At 37.9% G+C, this 24,566-nt stretch overlaps 1 protein-coding gene across 1 annotated transcript in view; it reads left to right on the top strand.

Moving 5' to 3' along the window:
• Positions 1 to 24,566, top strand: part of AFF3 (AF4/FMR2 family member 3) — a 529,930-nt gene that overhangs the window by 331,349 nt on the left and 174,015 nt on the right. Inside the window, exons 8-9 of the mRNA XM_012807928.1 lie at positions 2,474 to 2,554; positions 16,019 to 16,055. Coding sequence (XP_012663382.1) covers positions 2,474 to 2,554; positions 16,019 to 16,055 — 118 coding nt within the window. The remainder of the gene's footprint in view (positions 1 to 2,473; positions 2,555 to 16,018; positions 16,056 to 24,566) is intronic.

The raw sequence follows: 24,566 nt of genomic DNA on the forward strand, positions 1-24,566 counted from the left end.
CACAGGCGCTGAGCCCACAGTTTTTACCCTTAACGATTGCAGCTTGGTGATGTCCTAAATCTTATGTGCTATTTGTGCTATTTTACTCTTGGATAAACTGTATATTAAACAGATTTTAACCTGAAACTATCAGTTACAAGATGCTGTTGGTCTAGGAAGTGTTGTGAAAGTATTGAGATATATATATATATATTTTTGGGGGGTGGGGGCCGGGTTTGGACCTGCCACCTCCGGGCGTATGGGACCGGCACCCTACTCCTTTGAGCCACAGATGCCGCCCTGTTATTTATATTTTTAGGGACTTTTAGTTTATTTGTGCGTGGCTGCGGGACATGCAGAAATAATAGTTCATCTTTGGGAGGATTTTGGCAGCAGGCGGACATAAAATGCACATATATAAGGCATTCTGGTACACAGATGGAATCTGTATGCAAAGTTAACATGGACATATGGGGGTTGTATGTGCAAGTCTGATGTTTAATCATGAATAATTAGTTTGTATTTAGCAAAGAATCATACAGTCTAAATTGAAGAGTGATTGCTGTAGGAAGCTATTGAGTGGCTGATTAGCAGAGACATATCAGACAGTCAACAGAAGACAGAAAGAACAATGGGTTTCCATGGTTTGTAATTGATAACTAACTCCTCCACGAAAGATTTTAAGACCGCTTATAGCAAAAACACACATATCCTTGACAGTAATTCAAGTAAAAGAAAAAAATCAGAAACTTTATAGAGAGAAGCTATATGGGAAAGCCAAGTTGTAGAAAGGATGGGGGTAGGAGGAAGAAAACCCACTGGGTCTTCAGAGCTTGTTTACAAAGGACCTGGATGGGAACAATCTATGTAAGATCTGAACAGAGGAGGTGGCCCATGGGTTCAAAAGACAAAGGCAGAGACCACCCTGGGTGCAAACCTGACAATCTTGATTAACAGCCTCCTCAAAAGGGTCACCAAGGGGCTGACAGATTGGTGGGGAACAAGTGGTAGAAAGAGACAGAAAAATAAAGGCTTGTTGGATCCCCTTTTGCTTTCTCCAGGGGAACCTTGGTAATAGCAAAATGAGAAGGGATACCTCGAATGCCTATGTGCTGGGCCCACCCACCACCCGAGGCACATGTCCTGGTGGGAGAGAGGTGCTGTGGGCTCAGGAAGTCTTCACCCTCCCTCTGCTCCCTGTGGGGTTTCTGCGCTATCTGTGGTACTGCAGAGAAGAGTGACCTACAAGGAAGGCACAAAATTATTCTCAGGAAACCCTTTTCTTCCAAAAACCAAAAAGAATTCCTTTTTAACACCCATTCACCTACTAAAGGGGAGGTGAGGAAATGTCCTTACCTCAGACAGAGAATTCCTCATTTTTCTTGAAATGGATCACCTACGGCTTCTATGCTTGCATAGATTTGGAAAGTGCAGGCAAACCAAGAAACGATTTGGAACCGATTTGTAAACTCCAAGTCGGCTTCTTGGTAATCAGATATCAGTTTAATTCTATAATCATTTATTGGTTATAGTTGTCTTCCAGGAGATGAAACTAAAGAATATTGGAAATGAATAAAACAACCCCTCCCTCCCACACACAGTTTAGTGAACGTGTATGTCAAAAAGCCTATGTCAGGTTGGGCAAGTGTGGTGGCTCATGCCTGTAATCCTTGCACTCTGGGAGGCTGAGGCAGGTGAATTGCCTGAGCTCAGGAGTTTGAGACCAGCCTAAGCAAGAACAAGACCTTGTCTCTACTAAGAAATAGAAAAACTAGCCGGGTGTTGTGATGGGCACCTGTAGTCCCAGCTACTTGGGAGGCGGAGGCAGGAGGATCTCTTGAGCCAAATAGTTTGAGGTTTCTGTGAGCTGTGATGCCACGGCACTCTACCCAGGGCAACAGAGGGACACTCTGTCTTTTAAAAAAAAAAGAAAAGCGTAAGACAGATTATTGCAAATTAACCTCACATTGTGTTCCTAATACTGTGTTATAAAAATGACACCATTTTCTCTATATTGTATACATGTGATTTGATTTTTAACGTATCCACGAATATGACATTTTTATGAAGACCAGAGTGATCCGTAGAGCTTATTGGGCACTCATATTTTGTCTCTAATAGTATGCATAACTCCTCTAATAAAAATCCATGAAGTTAAAAGTACTTTGTACGTTCCTTCAGAGACATCCTATGAATTTTGTGGGATCAAGTCCCACCCCCTTTATACTGCATTTTCCATAGAACTAATGAGTCATCCCTTTGCTCAAGGGCTTAAATGAAGTGAAAATGGAATAGCCTTGCAATCAAGAATTGGTAAAATTAAGAAAAGAAATCACAAGAATGGGTTGCATATCCTTTTTTAAAAAATTCTTTTCCCCTCCCCATGCGATCCTTATCCTCATGCCTTGAGGCATGCTGTGTAGCTGCTGTACAAGCTTCTCACTTTGAATGTTCCCTGTATCACAATATTGTTTGTTTTCATCCCCTCCTTTAGGAGATGACCTGGCTTCCACCACTTTCTGCTATTCAAGCACCTGGAAAAGTGGAACCAAGCAAATTCCCATTTCCAAATAAGGTGAGATTTTCGCACCACTCTCCAGGAATCTGTTTTATTCACATAGACATTAGCAGTGGACAGTGAATTTAATCTTCAAGGTCTTTTCCTCCGTAAATATTCCTGCCCGAGGAATATGAAGCTGATCTTTAACAGTTTGTAAGCACATATGTATTTACTCATCAAAGAGGGGAAATCAAGCTTACAGTCTCACTTACCTACACTTCCATACGCTGTGCAAAATGGGACTGTTATTATAATTGTCAGCTTGTCTAGAAGCATTGGTAAAGTTGAAATGCATCTTACAATCATTTTATACATTCAGTGTAATTGTATGTCCTATTTTTTTCCCTAAAAACCTGTTATTAAATTAATGATATATCTTAAAATCAATGTCTTAGAATAGAAGACTTGGTATTTAATTTCCCTGAGTATCTTGTTAAAGCTTAAAATATTTTCTAGGACTTTAAAAAAAGGTTTCTATATTTTCTAAGAAAAAGCTCACAAAAAAGTCAGCCACAAAATACGCTTAAATCACTGCATACATTAGTCTTATAGGCTTTCTTTGATTTTTTTTTTAACCATACCACTGACATCTAACTATGTACTCCTTCTAAAAGATGAAATTATACAAATGGCAAGAGAGCAAAATGTGCCAGTCTCTGGCACCCCCAGCCAGATTCCATTTCCCCACCCGGAGTTTAGTGAGCACCATTTCAGGCATATTTTCCCTGGGCCTCACAGGCACATATGTGCGCGTGCACTTTTTTTAAACTCTTAAATCATGTAGTTAATACTAACAGCATTTTTTCCAAGTTAATTTTTTTCCAGATACCTACAATATATACATATCATTGCTAAATCAAAAATCGCTACTTTCTAAAGTGAATTATTGAAATAACTGTTCATTACTGTTATCACAAAGGTATATTTTTTGCTAAAAGTTGATTTTCATTTCCATCAATAATATGTATTCGGAGATCTTTCCAAGTGAACATACAGAGATTTGCTTCATTCTTCCAAAAGCAACAGAATATTGTGAGTACGAATTTGCTGTAATTTATTTAATCAAGCTCCTTTCAATGGACATTGAGATTGTTTATGGCTTGGGATTATCAAAATAACTGTTACAGCAGTACTAAGGAGTACAAGTAAACATTTGTTACGTGAATAGCTTTTGTAATGCTTGAGTCAGGGCTGTGAGAGTGCCCACCACTCGAATAGTATTTACGGTGCCCATTAGGGAGATTGTTGGCACTCCCCACCACCCATCTCCCTACACGATCCCCACTGGCTTTTGCTTCCTTCCCTCTGTGCCCATATGTGCCCTTGGTTAGTTCCAGTTTATTAAGAGAGTACATGTGGTATTTGTTTTTCCATTCTTGAGATACTTTATTTCGGACCATGATCTCCAGTTCCATCCAAATTGCTGCAAAAGGCATGAATTCATCCTTTTTTATGCCTGAGTAGTACTCCATGGTATACATATACCACATTTGGTTATCCTCCTCATGAATTGACGGGCATTTGGGTTGATTCCACACCTTTGCCATTGTGAATGATGCTGCTATAAGCATTCAAGTGCAGGTATCTTTTTGATAAAATGACTCCTTTTCCTTAGATACCTAGTAGTAGGATTGCTGGATAGAATGGTAAGTCTATATTTAGTTCTTTTGGGAATTTCCACGTTGTTTTCCATGGAGGTTGTAGTAATTTATAGTCCCACGCCAACATCGAATGTTTGGGGACTTTTCAGTGGAAGGCATTCTAACAGGGCAAGGTGATATCTCATTGTGGTTTTAATTTGCATTTCCCTGATGATTAGCGACATTGAGCATTTGTCCACCGTCCTTTGAAAAGCTTCTGTTCATGTCTTTTGCCCATTATTTAATGGGTTTTTTTTCCTTGCTGATTTGAGTTCTTTGTGTATTCTGGATATTAACCCTTTATCAGATACACAGTTTGCCAATATTTTCTCCTACTCTGTAGGTTTGTCTGCTTGTTCTGTTGATGATTTCCTCAGCCATGCAAAAGCTGTTAAATTTAATCAAGTCTTGTTTATTTCTGTCATCCCTATAATTGTCTTTGGCATCTTAGTCATAGATTATTTGCCTAGGCCAATATCTAGAAGAGTTTTTCCTGCATTTTATTCTAGAATTCTTATTATTTCATGCCTTATGTTTAAGTCTTTTATCTATCTTGAATTAATTTTTGTGAGTAGGGACAGATAGGGATCCTGTTCATTCTTCTGCATGTGGCTATCCAATGTTCCCAGCACTATTTATGGAACAGAGTTTCTTTTCCCCAGTGTACATTGTTGACTGTATGTAGATGGTTTTATATCTGGGTCACCTGTTCTGTTCCATATTCTGTGTCTTTATTTTTGAGCCAATACCATCCTGTTTTGGTTACTGTAGCCATGTTAGTATAGTTTGAATTCTGGTAATATGCCTCCAGATTGGTTCTTTTTGCTTAAGATTGTTTGAATATTCAGGCTCTTTTCTGGTTCCAAATTTGAAGTGTAGAATTTTTTTTTTTTTTTTGATCTGTGAAATCTGACATTGGTATTTTGGTGGAAATTGCACTCAATCTGTAATCACTTTGGGTAGTACAGACATTTCAACAATATTAATTCTACCAATCCATGAGGTGCTGTTTTTCCATTCGTTTGTGTCATCTGTGATTTCTTTCCTCGGCATTTTGTAGATTTTCTTGTAAAGATCTTTTACTTCCTTGTTTAAATAGATTTCTAGGCATTTTAATTTGTGTACATTTACTTTGTAAACTGAGACTTTGCTGAATTTATTTATCAATTTCAGGAGTCTCTTCATGGCATCTTTGTGGTTTTCTAGATATAAGATTAGATCATCAGCAAGAAACGTTTTATCTCCTCTTTCCCAATTTGAATGCCCTTTATTTCTTTTTCCTCCCTGATTGCTCTGGCTAAGACTTCCAGTACTAAGTCGAATGGAAGTGATGACAGCGGGTACCTTTGTCTTGTTCTAGTTCTCAGGGGGAATGCTTTCAGATTTTCCCCATTCGCTGTGATGTTGGCTATTAGTTTGTCATATAAGCCTTTTATAATTTTGAGGTAGGCTCCTTCTGTGCCTAGTTTGTTGAGGATTTTTGTCAAGAAAGCGTGCTGGATTTCATCAAATACTTTTTCAGCATGTATTGAGGTGATCATACAGTCTTTGTTTTGCTTTTTGTTTTAATGCTGTGAATCACATTTTTTGATTTACATATGTTGAATCATCCTTGCATTCCTGGATAGAAGCCCACTGGGCCATGGTGGATTATTTTTTTGATATAGTATTGTATATGGTTTCCTGGTATTTTAACATGTGTATTCACAAGGGATGTTGGTTTGTATTTTTCTGTTTTTGTTGTGTTTTTTTTCCTGCTTTGGTAGAATATACTGGCTTCATAGAATGAGTTGGGAGGAATCCCTCCTTCTCAGTGTTATGAAACAATTTCAGCAGTATGGGTACTGGTTTTACTTTGTAAACCTGGTAGAATTTGGGTGTGACTCCATCTGGTCTGGGGCTTCTTTTGGTTGGAAGACTTTTTATTACTGTTTTGATCTTACTGCTCATTACTGATAAGTTCAAGAGTTCTGTTTCTTCCTGATTGAGAAGATTGTGTGGTTCTAGGAATTTATCCATTTTCTCAAAATTGTCGAGTTTATGTGTGTATAAATGGTTCATAGTATTCATGAATGATATTTTGTGTTTCTTTGGTATTAGTCATAATCTCCTTTTATTTCTGATTAAGTTTGCATCCTTTCTCTCCTTGTCTTGATTAATCTAGCAAGCGGTCTATTAATTTTGTTTATCTTTTCAAAGAACCAACTTTTTGTTTTGTTTAATCTTTGCTGTTGTTTTCCATTCTGTTCTGACTTTAATTATTTCTTTTTTTCTGCTGGCTTTGCATTTGGTTTGCTCCTTTCCTAGTTACTTGAGATGTGTCACTAGGTTGTTATTTTTCTACCTTTTTGATGTAAGCATTTAAAGCTGTGACTTTTCCCCTCTACGACTGCTTTTGCTGAATCCCATAGATTTTAATAGTTTGTGTCCCCTTGGTCATTCAGTTTGAGACATTTTTTTATTTCTACCTTGATTTCATTATTGGCTCAATAATTGTTCAGCAGAAGAGTGTTTAATTTCTATGACTTTCTGTGGATTTGAGTCTTTCTCTTGGAATTCTAGTTTTATTTCACTGTGCTCTGAGAAATTACATGGAATGGTTTCAATTTTTTTTTTAAATTTATTGAGACAAGTATTGTGGCCTAAGGTATGATCAGTCTTGGTGAATGTTGTATGTGCTGATGAGAATGTTATATTCAGTAGTTCTAAGGTAGAATGTTCTATAAGTGTCAGTTACAGAACATTCTAGAGTCCCATTTAAGTCCAGTCTTTCTTTCTTTTCTTCTTCAATGATCTGTTCAGCTCTGTCAGTGGGGCATAGAAATCCCTAGCAATTATGACGCTGCTTTTAATGAGCGCTTTTTGTCAATTCCTCTTTGTGTGCTGATACTCAGTGTCTCTAGTGAGGATACCTAGAACAGGAATTATGACTCTGGGCATCAGAAACCACAATTACTCTTGGCTGTGTTTCAAAAGTATTTTTTGTATATCTTTGCCAGTGATTAATATTATCTGGCTTTTTATTATTGTGTGTATATGATGGATGAAAAGTTGAAACCTCATTGTTTTCATTTGCATTTTCCCAATTACTTCTGAGCTTGAGCATTGACTATTTTTTCTCTGTAAATTGCCCATTCATTATCTATTGCTACTTTTTACAAAATGATTTGTAGAAACTCCTAATATCTTATTCATTGGTCTGTTACATGCAATGCAGCTATTTTCTTGTAATCTTTTTATGTGCTTTTTATACTAACAAAGTGTTTAATTTTTGTGTCAGAGAAAAACGATGTTCCCTACACTAGCATTCTAACAGTGTTCTCTCTTTTATTCCAATTCTCTTACAGGTTTTTTTTTTTTTTTTTTTAGGGTTTTTAAAAGAAATCATGGGTGGTATGGCTTAGGATTCTAGTTTTATTTTCTTCAATGATTAGTGAATTGTTATAACACTATCAATGTATTAGTAGTGCATTCCCCCACCCCCACTGGGTTGAAGTACTCTATTTCAGCAGTTGAGTTTCTTGTAACTACATGGATTTGTTTCCAAACTCTGTTCTGTTTTCTGATAGGTTTATCTAATTCTTTCCCAGGGACGCATTGTATAAATCAGAGGTTGTTAGAGTTTTTTACCAAAGGATTAGATAGTAAATAATTTTGAGTTTTTTAGACAATATCTAAATGTATGAATGTGGCATCTCATTGGTGGACTAAAAACCAGAACCCATCTGAATTCCCAGGCTTCTAACTCTTTTAATGCAGGGTAATTTAGTTAAATAGTTTATTCAGAATGTATTTCCAGTGACATCTTTCCACACTTAAAATAAAGTGCAAGATGCTTAAAGCCTTTGTACATCATCTGGCCAAATATACATACCCATGATATAAGTATAAATTTTGATATAACTGGGCACATACCAAAGCCTATTTTGTTTTTACTTTTCCAAAAGGATTGTACAAAGTTCTGTTTTGTTTTACATAAATACTTAAGTATAAATAATGATTTAACTCCTGAGATGAAATTGAGACTTTAAATTACGAATGCAGAAATGTCATGTCTTTGGCCTTATCACAGTATGATTGACAAGTAAAAATTGTATACATTTAAGATAAGCAACTTGATGTCCCTATGTTTATATATTTTGTGAAATAATCAGCACATCAAGCTAATTAACGTATCAATCACCTCACATATTTACCAGTTTCCTTTTTTTAATGAAAACACTACCCTCTTAGCAAATTTCAAGTATACAATGCAGTATTGTAAACTGTAGTCACATTTCTCAAATATATCAAGTAGTATGTATATGTATATATAGATATACATATATATAGCTTAGACATTATACTAAAAAGCAGATTAAGCCAGATAGAGAAAAACAAATACCGTATGATGTCACTTACATGTAGCATAGAAAATAGTCAAACTCATACAAGGAGATAGTTGAATGGTGGTTGCCAGGTGCTAGAGGTGGGGGTAAGGTCAGAATTGGCCAATGGGTACAGCGCTTCAGTTATGTAAGATGAATAAAGTTCTAGAGGTCTAATGTACAGAAACATGACTAAAATTTTTTTTAATTTTTAAGGCAGAAAGTTAGAAGTGCCTTATTTTTCTCTCAGAAAGATCCATTATTTATCATATAGAGCACAGAATTTCAAATTCAAATGAAACTAAAAAAAATGTGTCTTATTTAGGATTCCTGTAGAATTTACATGGGGGTATTACACCTCCAGATCTTGGTTTTGCCTTGCCTAGGAAAGAAAGAATAAGTGGTTTTCTTTCAAGGAGTAGACACATTGCATGATTTTAATAATGCTTTTATTTGTTAGAAGCTCACTATAACAACTGTTATTATAATTTATCTCATACAGAAGAAACAAGACTGCATTCATTTCCTAGTTCTACTATAACAAATCACAGCAAACTTAATTACTTAAGACAACAAGCATTTATCTTACACTTCTGGAGGCCAGAAGTCGAAATCAGTTTCACGGAGCTAAAATCAAGGTGTCAGTGGGGCTTAGTTCCTGCTGAGGGCTCTAGGGGGAGAATTCTTGTTTTCTTGCTCTTCTCAGCATCTAGAGACAGCCTCTATTCCTAGCTCAAGGCTCACATCACTCTGACTTCTCTTCCCCTCTCAAGTTTCCTTCTCTGATGCTCCTGCCTCCTCCTTTTCCTTTTAAGGACCCCTGCAATTATATTGAGCCCCACCTAATGATCTCTCACCCACATATCATTAATGTCATCACATTTGCATAATTCCTTTTTCCATGTAAGGTAACATAGTCACAGGTTCCAGGAATTAGGGTGCAAACATCTTTAGGAGTGACATCATCCTCCCTACAACAAAGACTGTTATTAATTTTCACACAAAGTGCACCTCTTTTAACCTATATCTCAACAAATGAATGTTCGGACAGCAGAGCATTACAGTTCATTAATTAAACTATTAATGTTTGAGATTATCTCTATTGTTAGTGAGTAGGTGCTGTAATTGTTTTTGGAATTTGATGGGCAAAATCTCCACAATAACTAATAAACAATGAAATTAAGCCTTATTGAGTTTAAGGGGACAATTTGACCTCACAAGGAAAGTTGACTTAACTGTGCATTCTGAAGTACCAGTATCACTAAGGTAATTAGCTAAATACTTCTGAGAATTTCCTCATTTTGTCTGGGTATGGAAGGACATAATACATAATAAAGTCAATTGATAATGAAGTTACCTCATTTTTTTCTATTCTCTGAGGACTTAATTTGTAGTCACAGCTCCCTAGACAAAACACACCACCAGGCATTTCTACCTCATTCTTCACATCTCAAAAGTAATTGAATTTGGTAAAGAAAAGAATGCATAACTCCTTTAAATTGGCTACCATTATCAGGTATTTCAAGGAAGAGAGACGACATGAATTTGCTTTGCTTCTTCCCTTTCCCTTCTGCAGCAGTCTCACACATTTTGAAATGCAAATAAAGAACTCAAAATTGTGGGGCATTTTCCATCCTCAAGAAGATATATGCCCAAACTTAATGGCATTTCGCAAGCATTTCACGTGGTCATAGAAGCTGATTCTGGTGGGCTCAGACCTGATCGGAAACTATTCTTGGTGATTGATTTTTAAAGCATTATGCAGAAAAATCCTAGCCTCATTACAGAGCTGAGAATCCTATTGCCTTTCCCTTTACACGCTGGGATCAGAGTGAAAGGCAGTAAGTGTGAAGAAAAGTGCTTTGAAGTTGCAAAGGGTGTTATATGTTTCCGTCTTTGGGTGGCCAGCGTGCTTCCAACTCCACTGCAGGATGTCTCCACTAAAACTCCACGTTTAGCATCACCTCACAATAAACATTTAAATCAATTATGAATATATTCTAAGAAAGGGTTTGGTGAGGGTGTAGGAAGACCCAACCAGGTCAGGTGGTAATTTTTCCTACAGTGATTAGCTGTACATGGGGGTCTGAAAATACGAGATTTATGTCAATTTCTTGCCTTTTTGTCGTTCCATTGATGGACTGATAGGTAAGCAAAGAGGGGTATGAAGGGAGCCTTTCTCAAATGATTTTCAAAAAGCCATTTTTCAGTAGTACCCCCACAGTGTACTGTGATGCTGTTCTCCATCAGAAACATTACTGAAGAATTACTGCATTTCGTGGATTTAAGGGGCATTTTTTTTCATGTTTTTTAACATAACTAAAATCTTGTACTCGCTTCAGCAGCACATATATTAGGATAACTAAGATCTGAATTTGTTTTACGGTTGTAGGAATCTTACAATTAATTGGCAGCAATTGGTAGTACATGGGGTAATGCAGCCTTGTGCGGTCCGCATGGCATGTTACATTTAAAGAAATATGGTCTCTATTACAGTGTTTCATTGAAGGGCTTTCTCATATACCAGTAAGCCTAGTTATTTCTGTCTTCAACAAAATGATTTATATGAACTTTTCTTCTTAGCTAAATACCACATTTAAAGGAGTCTATGTAGCAAAGAATAGTTTAGTACTGTAGCAGAATAGTGTTGAGAATTCAGGACTTACAGATGGAGAAGAATAAATTCTCACGCGTAGACATTCTTCAAGGAGAGAGCCCGGACTGGTTCTCCCTTCTGTGCACTTGACCATTAGAATATCACATACTTGATGAATGACCCTGGCAAACCAAAAGCAGCAGATTAACCTTGGAAATATCCTCATAAGAGATTATAGGAAACTTCTTTTTTTTTTTAATTTTCCTGATTTTCTCTATTTTCTTTCATGAACAAGTATTACAGAGCCTTCTTTGGGTCAAGACAAGAAGCATTCTTTTCATGACGTTTATTATTAAATTATAGACTTTAAATATGTGAAGCTTATGTAATTTATACTTCAATAAAGCTTTCCTTTTTTGAAAAAAGCCAACATTGAAAAGATAATTACTATAATAGAGTTATGACAGAGGACAGTGAAAAAAAGAAGCAACTACTCCATATTATAAGTTGTCCTGAGATTCAGGAAGATTTCCAAGAGCAGGTAACCTTTGAGCTGACTTGTTCCAGGCTTTGAAGGAAGAGTGAAGTTTACCAGGCAGAAAACACTGACAGGACATGTGTTTCAAGGAGAGGAAAGCAGGGCAGCATACATAGTCTGAAGCACTTGTGGGTAACAGGGCATCACTTTCAGCCCTGGGTTATAAGAACTTGTACACACATCAATTAGGGTAACTGTACCCTCTCTTAGCAGACTGGCCACACACTGGCCAGATGCCAGTAGGAATGATAAGGGGACATTGTTTATACCCCAAAGTGGCACAGAACATTGGGGTTAGAGTCAGTGGAGCTCACATTTGTTGGTTTATTGTACCACCAAGAAGATGTCAGCTGGAAACATGTTAGGGACAAAGCATTTGAGTTTATTCTTGTTTCTCCTACAGAGACTTTGAGGGGCCAGGGGTACCAAATACTTTTAATCATTTTCTGCCTCTCTTCATGCCCTACATAAAATAGTAAGTCATTAATTACAGTGGTATTTTGGTTAAAATTTGAAGTCACTGTCTGTGGAATGTGTAGCTTTACAGTATATAATCATAATTCAGGCCACCTGTGAGCTCATCTTTGGTTCACTGCTGATGGGTCTATGGTCAACAGTCATCACCTAAGTTTTAGGATACATCAAGAAATAAAAACTTAGATTTCCCATTAGTGTCAGCAAACTGTCTTAGAAAAAGTACTACTGTTCCTTTTTCATTTTATTTTTAAAAGAATGGGCTTCATGCTAAAAACTACTTTGGTTGCCATTTTTGTGCATTCTGTGGCGAGTAAGTGTTTCCCTCCCTGGCACAGGGCGCCTCTGAAGGGCCAAGCTCTCCAGACAGCAGAGAGGAGTTAACCAAATTGGACTCGGAGTCTTTGTCACATGTCAGAGCTAAAACTAATTCATGCTCAGCTATAAACTCTAAATTAATTAGAAGGGAAGGAAACACACCAATTTACGTGGGGGATTTAACTGTTGATGTCACAGCATCTATCCAAGAGAGGCCAAAATTATTTTTGCAGATTATATTTGAGCCCATTATTCAGAACCAATATTTCTTCTTCATAAGTCCATTTCCAAAAACAATCTCAAAGTGAGAACTGAACTTGTTCTTTTTCCTTTAGATGAATAGCTTGTTATAGGCATCTGTGTATGACTCAGTCTGTTTAATAGAGTGAGAATCCCATCTCTTCCCAGTTTTCCCATCCAGCCTTCAACTACCAGACTGGCTTATTTCATACTATTCCAGTGAAATTCCTTTTAAGGCAGATATTATTACTTGGATTTGAACATGCCACAAGTCACATCGAATAGCTACTATATTCATGGAGAAAAATTCTGATAAAATGGTAAACCATATACATATTATTATTATTATTTTTTTTTTTTTTTTGCAATTTTTGGCCAGGGCTGGGTTTGAACCCGCCACCTCTGGTATATAGGGCCAGAGCCCTACTCCTTTGAGCCACAGGCGCTGCCCAAAGCCATATACATATTAGAAGTTAATTTTATTTCACTGGATTTTTCTTACATGTGCCAGAAGTATAAAAGAGTTTTGATGGATTTTACATGCTGTTACTTAACTTTTTTTACACTCCTGTCATCTCTATTAATTCATTCTTTTATCATTCTCCCTTGCATTTTATTTTAAATGAGAATTTTGCAAGGAAAGCAAATTTTTATTGTGAATCCTCAAGTCAAAATTTCACATTTTATTTGAATGCAAATAAAATCAGTTTCAAGATTTATTTATTCCTAAGCATTAACTAAACTTAAAATACTATAGAACACTGGCTTTTTGCAATTGTAGATAAGTGGATATGGGGAATAATCTTCTTATACACCAACATGAGATTGACAAGAGTTGTTCAACAGAGTGTTTCTGATGGGATGTTACCAGCCTCATCTTGAGGAAGTGGGTACAACTGAAGGTACCTTCAAGAAGTGAGTTGTAGGGCGGCACCTGTGGCTCAAAGGAGTAGGGTGCTGGCTCCATATACCGGAAGTGGTGGGTTAAAACTCGGCCCCAGCCAAAAAAAAAAAAAAAAAAAGTGAGTTGTAGGCTTGGCGCCCAGCCATATACACTGAGGGTGGCAGGTTCGAACCCAGCCCTGGCCAGCTAAAGCAACAATGACAACTGCAACAAAAAATGGCCAGACATTGTGTCAGGCACCTGTAGTCCCAGCTACTTGGAAGACTCAGGCAAGAGAATCACTTAAGCTCAAGAGTTGGAGGTTGCTGTGAGCTGTGATGCCACAACACTCTACTGAGGGCAACATAATAAGACTCTGTCTCAACGCTCAGCGCCTGTGGCTCAAGCGGCTAAGGCGCCAGCCACATACACCTAAGGTGGCGGGTTCGAATCCCAAGCCCGGGCCTGCCAAACAACAATGATGGCTGCAACCAAAAAATGGCCAGGCGTTGTGATGGGCGCCTGTGGTCCCAGCTACTTGGGAGGCTGAGGTAGGAGACTCGCTTGAGCCCAGGAGTTGGAGGTTGCTGTGAGCGTGATGCCACGGCACTCTACCCAGGGGGATAGCTTGAGACTCCGTTTCAAAAAAAAAAAAAAAAAAAGACTCTGTCTCAAAAAAAAGTGAGTTGTATTAAAAGTCAAAAGATAAACATATCAGTGAATGAAATATGAAAACTATAACCATAAATCTCATATAAGAAAATAAAGGTTTAAATCTTCATGACCTTGGATTTGGCAGTAGATTCTTGGATATTACACTAAAAGCATGAGCAACAAAAGAAAAATTAGATAAATGAAATGTTATCAAAATTTAAAACTTACATATCAAAAAACATTATCAATAAAATTAAAAGACAGTGAATAGAATGGGAGAATATATTTGCAAATCATATTGCATATCTAATAAGGGTCTAGTTTCTAGACTGTCAACTCAATTTGAAAAGTGGCAAAGGACTTTGACTATAGATTTCTCCTAAGATATACAAATGGCTAACAAACACATAAAAAAAATTCAGCATCTTTAGTTATTAGAGAAATACAGATCAAAACTACAATGAGATATCAATTCATTCCCACAAAGATAGCTACAGTTTTCTTAATGAAAAATAATAAAGTTGGCAAATGTTCCAATATTATTGATAGAAAGCAAAATGGTTTCACTTCTGTGGAAAACAAGTTTGCATTTCCTCAAAAAGTTTAACATATTGCCATAAGACCAAAATATTCCACCATAGCGATATGCCCAAAGGATTAAAAACAGGGACTCAGACAAGTCCATGTATATAATGTGTTTATAACAGCAGCAGTATTCACAATATCCAAAAGGTAGAAACAGCCCCAAAGATTCATTAATAATCTTATTCATTAATGGATAAACAAATTGTTATACACACACACAAAAGAATATTATACAGTCATAAAAAGGAATGAAGTACTGATACACACTTGAGTATTGATGAATTTCCAAACATTATCCTAAGTAAAAGAAGCCTGGGGGCAGTGCCTGTGGCTCAAAGGAGCAGGGCACCAGCCCCATGTATCAGAGGTGATGGGTTCAAACCCAGCCTCAGCCAAAAAAAAGAGAAGAAGCCTGGCGCAAAATGTTACATACCATGTGGTTCCATTAATATGAAATATCCAGAATAGTCAACCTACAGAGACACATGGAAATTGGTAGTTGATAGGAGCTGAGGGGTGAAGGAAATAGAAAGATATTACTTAATTTATAAAGGTTTTTACTTTGGAGTGATGGAAATATTTTACAACTGGATAGAGGTAGTAGTCGCACAACATTGTAAATGAACTAACTGCTGCTGAATTGTTCACTTTATAATGGTTAATTTTATGTTATGTGATTGTCACCTCGGTAAGTAAGTAATGCAAAATAAAAGTGATTGGAAAGTATATTCCCAAAACTGCTTAACAAGCACATTCATGTAAATGTTTCTCATACAGAAACTAGTAAAGATTAAGAGCTGTGAATCTGGCTCAGTGCCTATGGCTCAAGCAGCTAAGGCACCAGCCACATTCGAGCTGGCAGGTTCGAACGCAGCCCGGGCCTGCCAAACAACAGTGACGGCTGCAACCAAAAAGTAGCAGGGCATTGTGGCAGGCGCCTGTAGTCCCAGCTACTTTGGAGGCGGAGGCAGGAGAATCACTTGAGCACAGGAGTTGGAGGTTGCTGTGAGCTGTAATGCAACAGCACTCTCCGGTCCCCAGGGCAACAGCTTGAGACTCTGTCTCAAAAATAACAAAGCTATGAATCTGTTTTGAATGACCAGACTAGTAATATATCTCGTGTTCTACTTGACTTTTAAAAGTCAGAATTAGAAAATTAATTGATACTTCTTGTTTGTTTTCAGGACTCTCAGCTTGTATCATCCGGACACAATAATCCAAGTAAGAAAGACTTCACTCCACTACTACAGCTTCAAATGGGTGTGGAGGGCAGAGGAAGAGGGATATGGGAACCTGGGATAGGTAATAGTTTTAAAAGAAATTCACTAAGAAACAAAATCAAATGGGAAAGAAGAGCCATTTGTTCAGGTATTGCCCAAATGGATGATAAGATTCATGGTGACCTTGAGTGCTCATATTCAAGGGAAGGAGGGCCAGAACTTGGTGCATTTCAAAGCAATCCCAGAAGAAAAGAGCATCACACTTTACTGTAGCTGTTCCCTAGTACATGTGGAGAGGAAAACAATTCTAAAGGCAAGTAGTGAGTTGTCTAAATTAAAAGAAAATTAGGCCAGGCATAGCGGCTCAAGCCCCTGTAATGTTAGTACTTTGGGGGGGCCAAGGCAGGAAGATTGCTTGAGGCCATGAGTTTGAGACCAGCCTGAACATGAGCAAAAACCAGTGTCTACAAAAAGAATACAAAAATTAGCCAGTCTGCTGGTGCCCATTTGTAGTCTCAGCTACTCAGGAGGCTAAGGCAAGATGATCACTTCACCCCAAAAGTTTGAGGTTGCAGTGGGCTATGATGAGACCACTGCATTCTAGTACTGGCAATAGAGTCCTTCCTGAGTAGCTGGGTCTTCAGGAGACCCTTTCTCAAAAGGAAAAAGAAAAGAAAATTAATGGGCAAATAAAACCAATCATAAGACTTCAAGATAAATGGCTTTAGAATCCACAAAGAAAAGTCATTTGCTGGCCTTTCCAGATACAGACCTGACTGTCTAGGAATTCATTTCCTTGTTGAATCAGCAATAGTAAAATATATGAGCTTTGTCATCAAAGAGAGGATGTTATCTGTGAAGAAGTATTTTAATTCTCTTCTTTGGCCCTACTAATTGGTATTAATGTTGTCTTAAGCATTAAAAATGCATAAGCTACGCTGTTTGTGTACTAAAAGCACACTGACACAGACTGGGCTTTGTTCGTTTCATTACAGTAGGCGAGCTGAGAGCACCCCTTGCCAATTACAAAGCTATGTTTGAAGATGAAAATTCTCTGAGCTAGTAGATCTATCTGTGAAAGTGAGGCTCACCCACTGGGCAACTGTGAGGCAGGAAAGCTAGAGAGGGATGATGTCCAGACAAATGTGTTAGGAAGCCCCAGAATTTTGATGCACAGCTAGAGAAAGGTCATTGGAGGGATGATGGCGCAGTGACTCATAGGCAGTGTCACGTAATCATCCTTCCTCTGTGGGGATTTTCTGCGGGCAGAGGCAGCAGCAATGAGGTGAAGTGTTAAGGGATGTGAAATCTGAAGGAAATAATGAATTTAGTAATAAGAAGAGGATCAGAAGAAATGAATGGTTAAGTCCAGGTGTGTGCAGTCATCAGCATTACGTGCCAACGACTGGAACATAGTCAAGATTTGCCATTGCTTTCCTGAACACTTGAATGTAAACTTTGGGGGTAGACAAGTAAATTCTCTCGGCTTGGAGGTTTTGAAGAAGCAGAGCAAAGGAAGTAGTTGTCAAGGGTCTGCTACATGCCAGTGCTTTGGCCTGTATTATCTCACTTAGTTTTCATGATAGCTACGTGAGGTAGGCATTATCATCTCAGTTTTACACTGTTACACATAAAGAAATTGAGGTTTGGGTTCTTATTAAGAGACAGAGTTTTGCTTTGTCACCTAGGCTGCCAGAGTGCAGTGTCTCCATCATAATTCCCTGTAACCTCAAGTTCCTGGGCTCAGGTGAACATCCTGCCTCATCCTCCTGAGGGACTTCAGAGTGCATTGCCTGGCTAACTTTCTTGTTTTATTTTTTGTAGTGACAAAGTCTTGTTGTGTTACTCAACCTTGGTCTTGACCTCTTGGCCTCTTGCCTCAGCCTCTCAAAGCACTGGGATTATAGGTGTGAGCCACCACCAGGAAATAGAGATTCTAAGATTAATAACTAGACATTTTTTAGTCACATAATTTAAAAAATTTAAGCTAAGATTTGAATTTAGGGATCTCTGCCCCAAAGACATAGCATTTCCATCCCACTCTGTTGACTCCCAAGAAGATTGCTTCTGTCACTTCACTGTGAGATTGAATTGTTGTCCAAGAACTATATGCTGTGACTTCTATATGCATTGGCATATTTTTACTGCATGCTGTAATATCCACGGTAATTTAGATTATGTAAAAACAGACCCTTCTGTGGAACATGATATAGTACCTTTTTGTACAGAGTCTCACTTTTACCTCATAGCTCACAGCAACCTCAAACTCTTGGGCACAAGCGATCCTCTTGCCTGAGCCTCCCAAGTAGCTGGGACTATAGGCACCTGCCACAGTGCCCGGCTATTTTTAGTGACACAGTCTCGGTCTTGCTCAGGCTAGTCTCAAACTCATGAGCTCAAGCAATCTACCCGCTTCAGGCACCCAGAGTGTTATGATTACAGGCGTGAGATATGGTACCCTCTTCATGTGGTACAAAGCCCTCTGGCATTTCATTATCTAGGAAAAGCTTTTTGGTTAACTTTCTCTTTTCTAGGGGTAAGTAGATTTATTTTTTCCGTTTTGAAAATAAATCTTTCCCACAAATCCAAACATAGGTATAAAAAGGTAATATTCCTATGTACAAATCTGAGCATTTTGTGTAGATTATAGCACATTTCAAACCTTAGGAAAACGGATCCCACCAACATCTCTTGTGCTGTGTTTTATTTTTTTATTCACTTCTGAATCATTATGGTTTGAAATGGCTCTAGTGGACATATAAGAAATAAGAGAAATACTGAATTTCATAGAAACCAAAAACAAAATGTATATGTGTAGATAGATTACTAACCCTCACTACTTTAGGCCAGTGCTTTTATTCTCATTTCGAAATCAGAAAAACTTTATTATGTAGATAATAAGAGGAAAGAGCATATACATTAAAAAGAAAATGATTTTCAGGCCAAATATTTGAAAAGGTAGATTGCCAATTTTCTGAATTACTGATCAATTGAACTTAATGGAATATAATGGAAGCTACTAAGCATTGAGTAACTTAAATATTAGAATAGATTATGTCTACATTTTTTTAGAATTATGAGAACATTCTGTTTGGGTGACAGATCAAGTGTGAGCACTTTTTCCCTTGCCTAATAGCCATAAAACTATACTAATGGGGGGAAAAAAACCATAACAGTGCTGAGAACAGGAAGGAATCCCATCAGCAAACCAGAAATTTAGTTACATTTCTGGAAAACAGAAAGTAATAGGACTCTACTGAAAAATAATGCTGAGCAGGGAAGGTTATAACATACAAAAGAAAAAACAAATGGGAACAAGCTTTAGTGGTGGTAGGAATAGCCCGGGGGATCCCCAGGAAAAACTCCAGATTTCACCTGGACCCAGCCAGGAGAATTACCAGCAAAGATGGGAACACCTGGGCCATTTTTCCACCCATTACCCCTCCACCCACATCCTCACTGATTTCATAAGCAGAGTTTTCAATCTGATTTTCCTCTCAATAAAACCAAAAGATGTAGTAACATTTGCTAAAAAATGAACAGTTGACTAGAACTCCTACTTGGGAACTGATACCTAAGAAAGAAATGGAATAGCAGGAGTCTAAAATGATACTAGACCTTAAAGAAGACATAGATAAGCGATAGATTTAAAGGGTCAACTTTTCTCTAGAGGGAAAGAAAAAGTTTCCATAAATTCTCTAAAAATATTCTACAAAAAATATCCTCTAAAAATTTCCCCCAGAAAGTTCCTTGAAATTTTCTATTTTTGTTGGGGAAGTGGATGGACAGAGGGTTTGGGCTCCCAGTTGGCTTATAGGCTTCTCTTTTCAGAACCCTAAATAAAGCCTTCCAGTCAGCATAACCTGTCCACTTAGAGAGAGCTGTAAATCAGCCCTTCCCTACAAGGGATAGATGTGTTAGAAAAATTGATCAGTACACTGATGCAGGAAATCCACATCAATTACCTTTGCTAACCAACCTGTTATTCAAAAATACGAATGTATAACTAATGAACACAAAAGAAAAGGATGGCCCCCGAGGAAATCTAGCTCATTCAAGGAAAAGAAGAAAAAAGTTACAAGTTTAATTACAGGCTTCAGAAAGATTTGAGATTATTGGCATTGAATAAAAAGAACAGATTGGTATGTCAAAAGAAGTAAGTATAGGACAAATGAACACTTGAAAATTAAAAATATGATTGACAAAACTAAAAAAAAATCAACAGGAGGGATGGGAAATAGTGTAAGTCTAGAATCTGGAATATAAAGTTAAAAACTTTTTTTCTGAATATAAAGCAAAATACAGATGGAAAATATGATAGAGAGTTAAGATATATAGTCAAAGCAGGAAGGTCAAAATCCAACTAATAGGAATATTAGAAAAAAATGGAGAGGAATAGAAATAAATAGTTCCAAGGAAATGAGTACTTACAATCAGAAACACTTGTATAAAGGGAAATAAGAGACCATGCCAAGAGCAAGGTAAAAACAACAGATAGCAGAGAATCAGACTGCCTAATTCAGATACTGGAATTGTCAAGCCTAGGATATAAAATAAGAGTCCTTACTTTAATTTCTGGAAATGAAAGAGAGGATTGGAAATGTGGTAGAGAGCAAGAAGATTTAAGTGCTAAGCAGAACTTCTAGACACCAAAAAAATAATAATAGAAATGTAATTTCCCTAGGCAGGTTTACCAGCACATTAGACAGAGCTGAGAAAAATTAATCAGAAGGTTGAATTCAAGAAATTATCTAGAATCCATCCTTAAGAGACAGAAATGGAAATTAGAAAATAGAAGTTAAGAAACATGGGAGATAAAGTTGGATAGTCTAACACATATCTAACTAGAATTCCAGAAAAGGCTGGGGAAGGACATAGTACTAAAAGAAATAATGGCTGAGAATTTGCCAGAATTGAAAGATACTAAGCCAGAGTCAAAAAACCCAGTGAACACTAAGCAGAATAAATGAAAAAAAGTCCACCCTAGGCAAACTATAGTAACTACAAAACACATAGGTAGAGGGGAAAAAAACTTAAAATTTCATTTAATATGTTCAAGAAAACACCAGACTTTCAACTAACTGCAAAACAGCAGCAGTAGGGGCCAGAAAAGTGATATTGAAACTTTACTGAGTGGAGAGAAAATAGTTGTCAACTTAGAATTGTGTACAACCAAAAAAAAAAAAAAAAAAAAAGTTAAGAATAAAGACATCTTCAGACAAACAAAAACTTGGAAAGTTTGCCAAGGACATAATTTCACCAAAACTTTCTTTTAAATTTGTACTTTGTCTGGGAGGGATGCAAGGTGCAAGAGTATTGAACAGTAATAAAAGTGAATATGGGGAAAATTTGAACAATATTGATTGCATGGAATGACCAATCTTTTACAAAGTAATCAAAATGCAAGTATGACTGAATACATAAAAATAAGTGCATAAAATAAGTACAGGAGAATTTGGAATTAAAATCATCCAACTTTCTATAATTAGGAGAAGAGAAAAAATATGGATTTTATATAATTGTATATTATGCAAAAAAAAAAGGAATGTGAAAATATTATTAATCCAAAGAAGACTAGAAAATCAAATCAGTAATTTAAACAAATGGCTTAGATGCTATTGTTTAACAGCAAATATTGTACAAGTGGATTAAAAATAAAACATTAGAGCTGAGCATGGTGGCTCACGCCTGTAAACCTAGCACTCTAGGAGGCCGAGGTAGATTACCTGAGCTCAGAGGTTCAGACCAATCTGAGCCAGCATGAGACCCCAATCTCTAAAACTAGCCAGGTGTTGTGGTAGGTACCAGTAGTCCCAGCTAGTTGGGAGGCTGAGGCAAGAGAATTGCTTGAGCCCTAGAGTTTGAGGTTGCTGTGAGCTATGATGCCACCGCACTCAATCGGGGGCAACAAAGTGAGACTCTGTCTCAAAAACAATAAAATTAAATAATAAATAATATATCAGCTCTATGCTGTTTACAATGACACATTTAGAATATGTGAATTATATTAGAATATAATTATTCAGAAAATGTCAAGGGTGGGGCAAGATGGTGGACTAGAAGCAGCCCACGCATCACTCTCAAGGACAGGATTCAAAGTCGCAGGTGGTTGTCCACCTAAGGAAGGGCCTTCTGGAAAGGAATATTGTGAATCATCGGAGAAGCAACAGGGAGCATTCAGAGTGAAGAAGATGATGGGGCAATCCACTCAATAAGATCAGAAGGTACCTAGGCATTAACATGCGAAGGATAAGAAAGAGATTCCTGGATCTCCTCACTCCCCCAACTGGCATTCATGGCCCCAGCTGTCACCACAGACTTCCAGACTGATCAGGGACATGCTTGGAATCTATGTGGCGACATTGTACCAGAGAGCAGGCACAGCAGGGACCCCAGGACTTCCATTCCAGGGTCTCAAGTCCAGAGAACTGAGTCAACTCAGGGCTCAGCTTTGCAGCAGCCACCTCTGCACCACCACCACCACCCCCCACCCCAGGCCAGGGAGGGAGCAGAAAGAGCAGAAACCCTTGTATGGTCTGTGACTGGGAGCAAAGCAACCCTATTCTTTAAGCTGAATGTACCACATTCACCACCTGCAGTGGATGCCTCTACAAGATCTGGGCAGATGAGGATCTCTGGCTAACCAACAGCCCAGGTCTGTAGCCCCATTCCTAAGACCCCTAAGCTCCCACCAGGCCTTTGGTGTTATTGCCCCAAAGGCTCCTGTGCTACCACTAGAACCAATGGCTCCACCCCATGGCTTCTGTTGGCTGCCTGGCAGGAATCACCTCCATAGTTCAGTGCTCCACTAGGGACCTGCTAACCTCAAGGCACCATTTGACCTAGACACAGTTGGAGGGAGCAAAAGCCTACAGCCCTGATACCTACAACCACTGCTAAGATAACCTTGCCAAGCTGCCATTGTCACCACCATGGGTTGGCCTGAGAAGAGCAATCTGCTACAACAGCAGCACCCATGGAAAGAGACTTGCCTAGGAGGAACCTGAGGAACAATTCACCACTCTGCATAAAGATTATCCAGCACCAGCTTCAACTGTGACAATCATAGGGGAACAGGACAATGCAGATCAGCTGCATTACAGGCAATCAGTGCATCCATTCCTCCCTGCCCTGAATCAGGAAGATATAGAAATCATGAACAGACCAATAATGAGCAGCATGGTAGAAGCAGTAATTAAACTCCCCAAAGAGAAGATTTTGGCATGTTATGAATCTAACAAAGGCCTACTAACTAGAATCTGCAGAGAACTCTAATTAAACAATAAGAAAAGTGCAAACAACCCTCACTATAAGTGGGCAAGAGATTTGAACAGAAACTTCTCCAAGGATGACAGATAAATGCCCAACAAATACATGAAAAAATGTTCATTGTCTTTAATCATCAGAGAAAAGCAAATCAAAACCACTCTAAGGTATCACCTAACCCCAGCAAGATTAGCCCACATCACAGAGTCCCAAAACGCTAGATGCTGGCATGGATGTGGAGAGAAGGGAATACTTCTACACTGCTGGTGGGATTGCAAACTAATTCAGCCTTTTTGGTGAAAAGCATGGAGAATCCTGAAAGAGATAAAGGTAGACCTTCCGTTTGACCCAGCAATCCCATTACTAGGTATCCACCCAGAAGAACAAAAATCATTTTACCACAAAGACATTTGCACTAGAATGTTTACTGTGGCTCAAATCATAATTGTCAAATCATGGAAGCCACCTAAATGCCCATCAACCCATGAATGGATCAATAACCTGTGGTATATGTATACCATGGAATATTATTCAGCCATTAAAAAATGATGGAGACTTTACATTTTTTACATTTACCTGGATGGAGTTGAAATGCATTCTTTTTAGTAAAGTATCTCAAGAATGGAAAAATAAATATCCAGTGTACTCCATACTAATATGAAATCAATATGTAAACAATTACATGTTCATAAGAACAATAAAACAATAATATAGTCCAGAAGGAGGGAGGGCATGAGGCGGGATCTCACCTAATGTGCACAATGTGAAGGTGTATAACACGCCCCCTGGGTGAGGGGACCATCTACAAATAAAACTTTACCCTGGAAGGGAGAACAATGTAACCTAAAAAATGTACCCTCATATTAATTTGAATTTTAAAAACCCACTAAAATAAAAAAATTTAAAAAAATATCTCCCAAGAAATAAAGCCCCAGAACAGACAGATCTATAGCTGAACTGTACCAGATCTACAAAGAAGAACTGGCATCTATCCTACAGAAATTATTATGTTAACACTGAGAAGAAAGAAATCCTAACTCAACCTGTGGAGTCAGTACCCCTTGCATATCAAAACCAAAAAGTGCACAGCCAAAAAAGAAAACCATAGACCAATAACTTAGAAACATAGATCCAAAATGCCTCAACAAAATACTAACAAACTGAATTCAGCAGCACATCAAAAAGATAATTCATCATGATCAATTGAGTTTCACCCCAGAGATGCAAGGATGGTTTAACATACGCA

This window comes from Otolemur garnettii, unplaced genomic scaffold (assembly GCF_000181295.1).
Source record: "Otolemur garnettii isolate 467f Iridium unplaced genomic scaffold, OtoGar3 scaffold00079, whole genome shotgun sequence".
Taxonomy (NCBI): domain Eukaryota; kingdom Metazoa; phylum Chordata; class Mammalia; order Primates; family Galagidae; genus Otolemur; species Otolemur garnettii.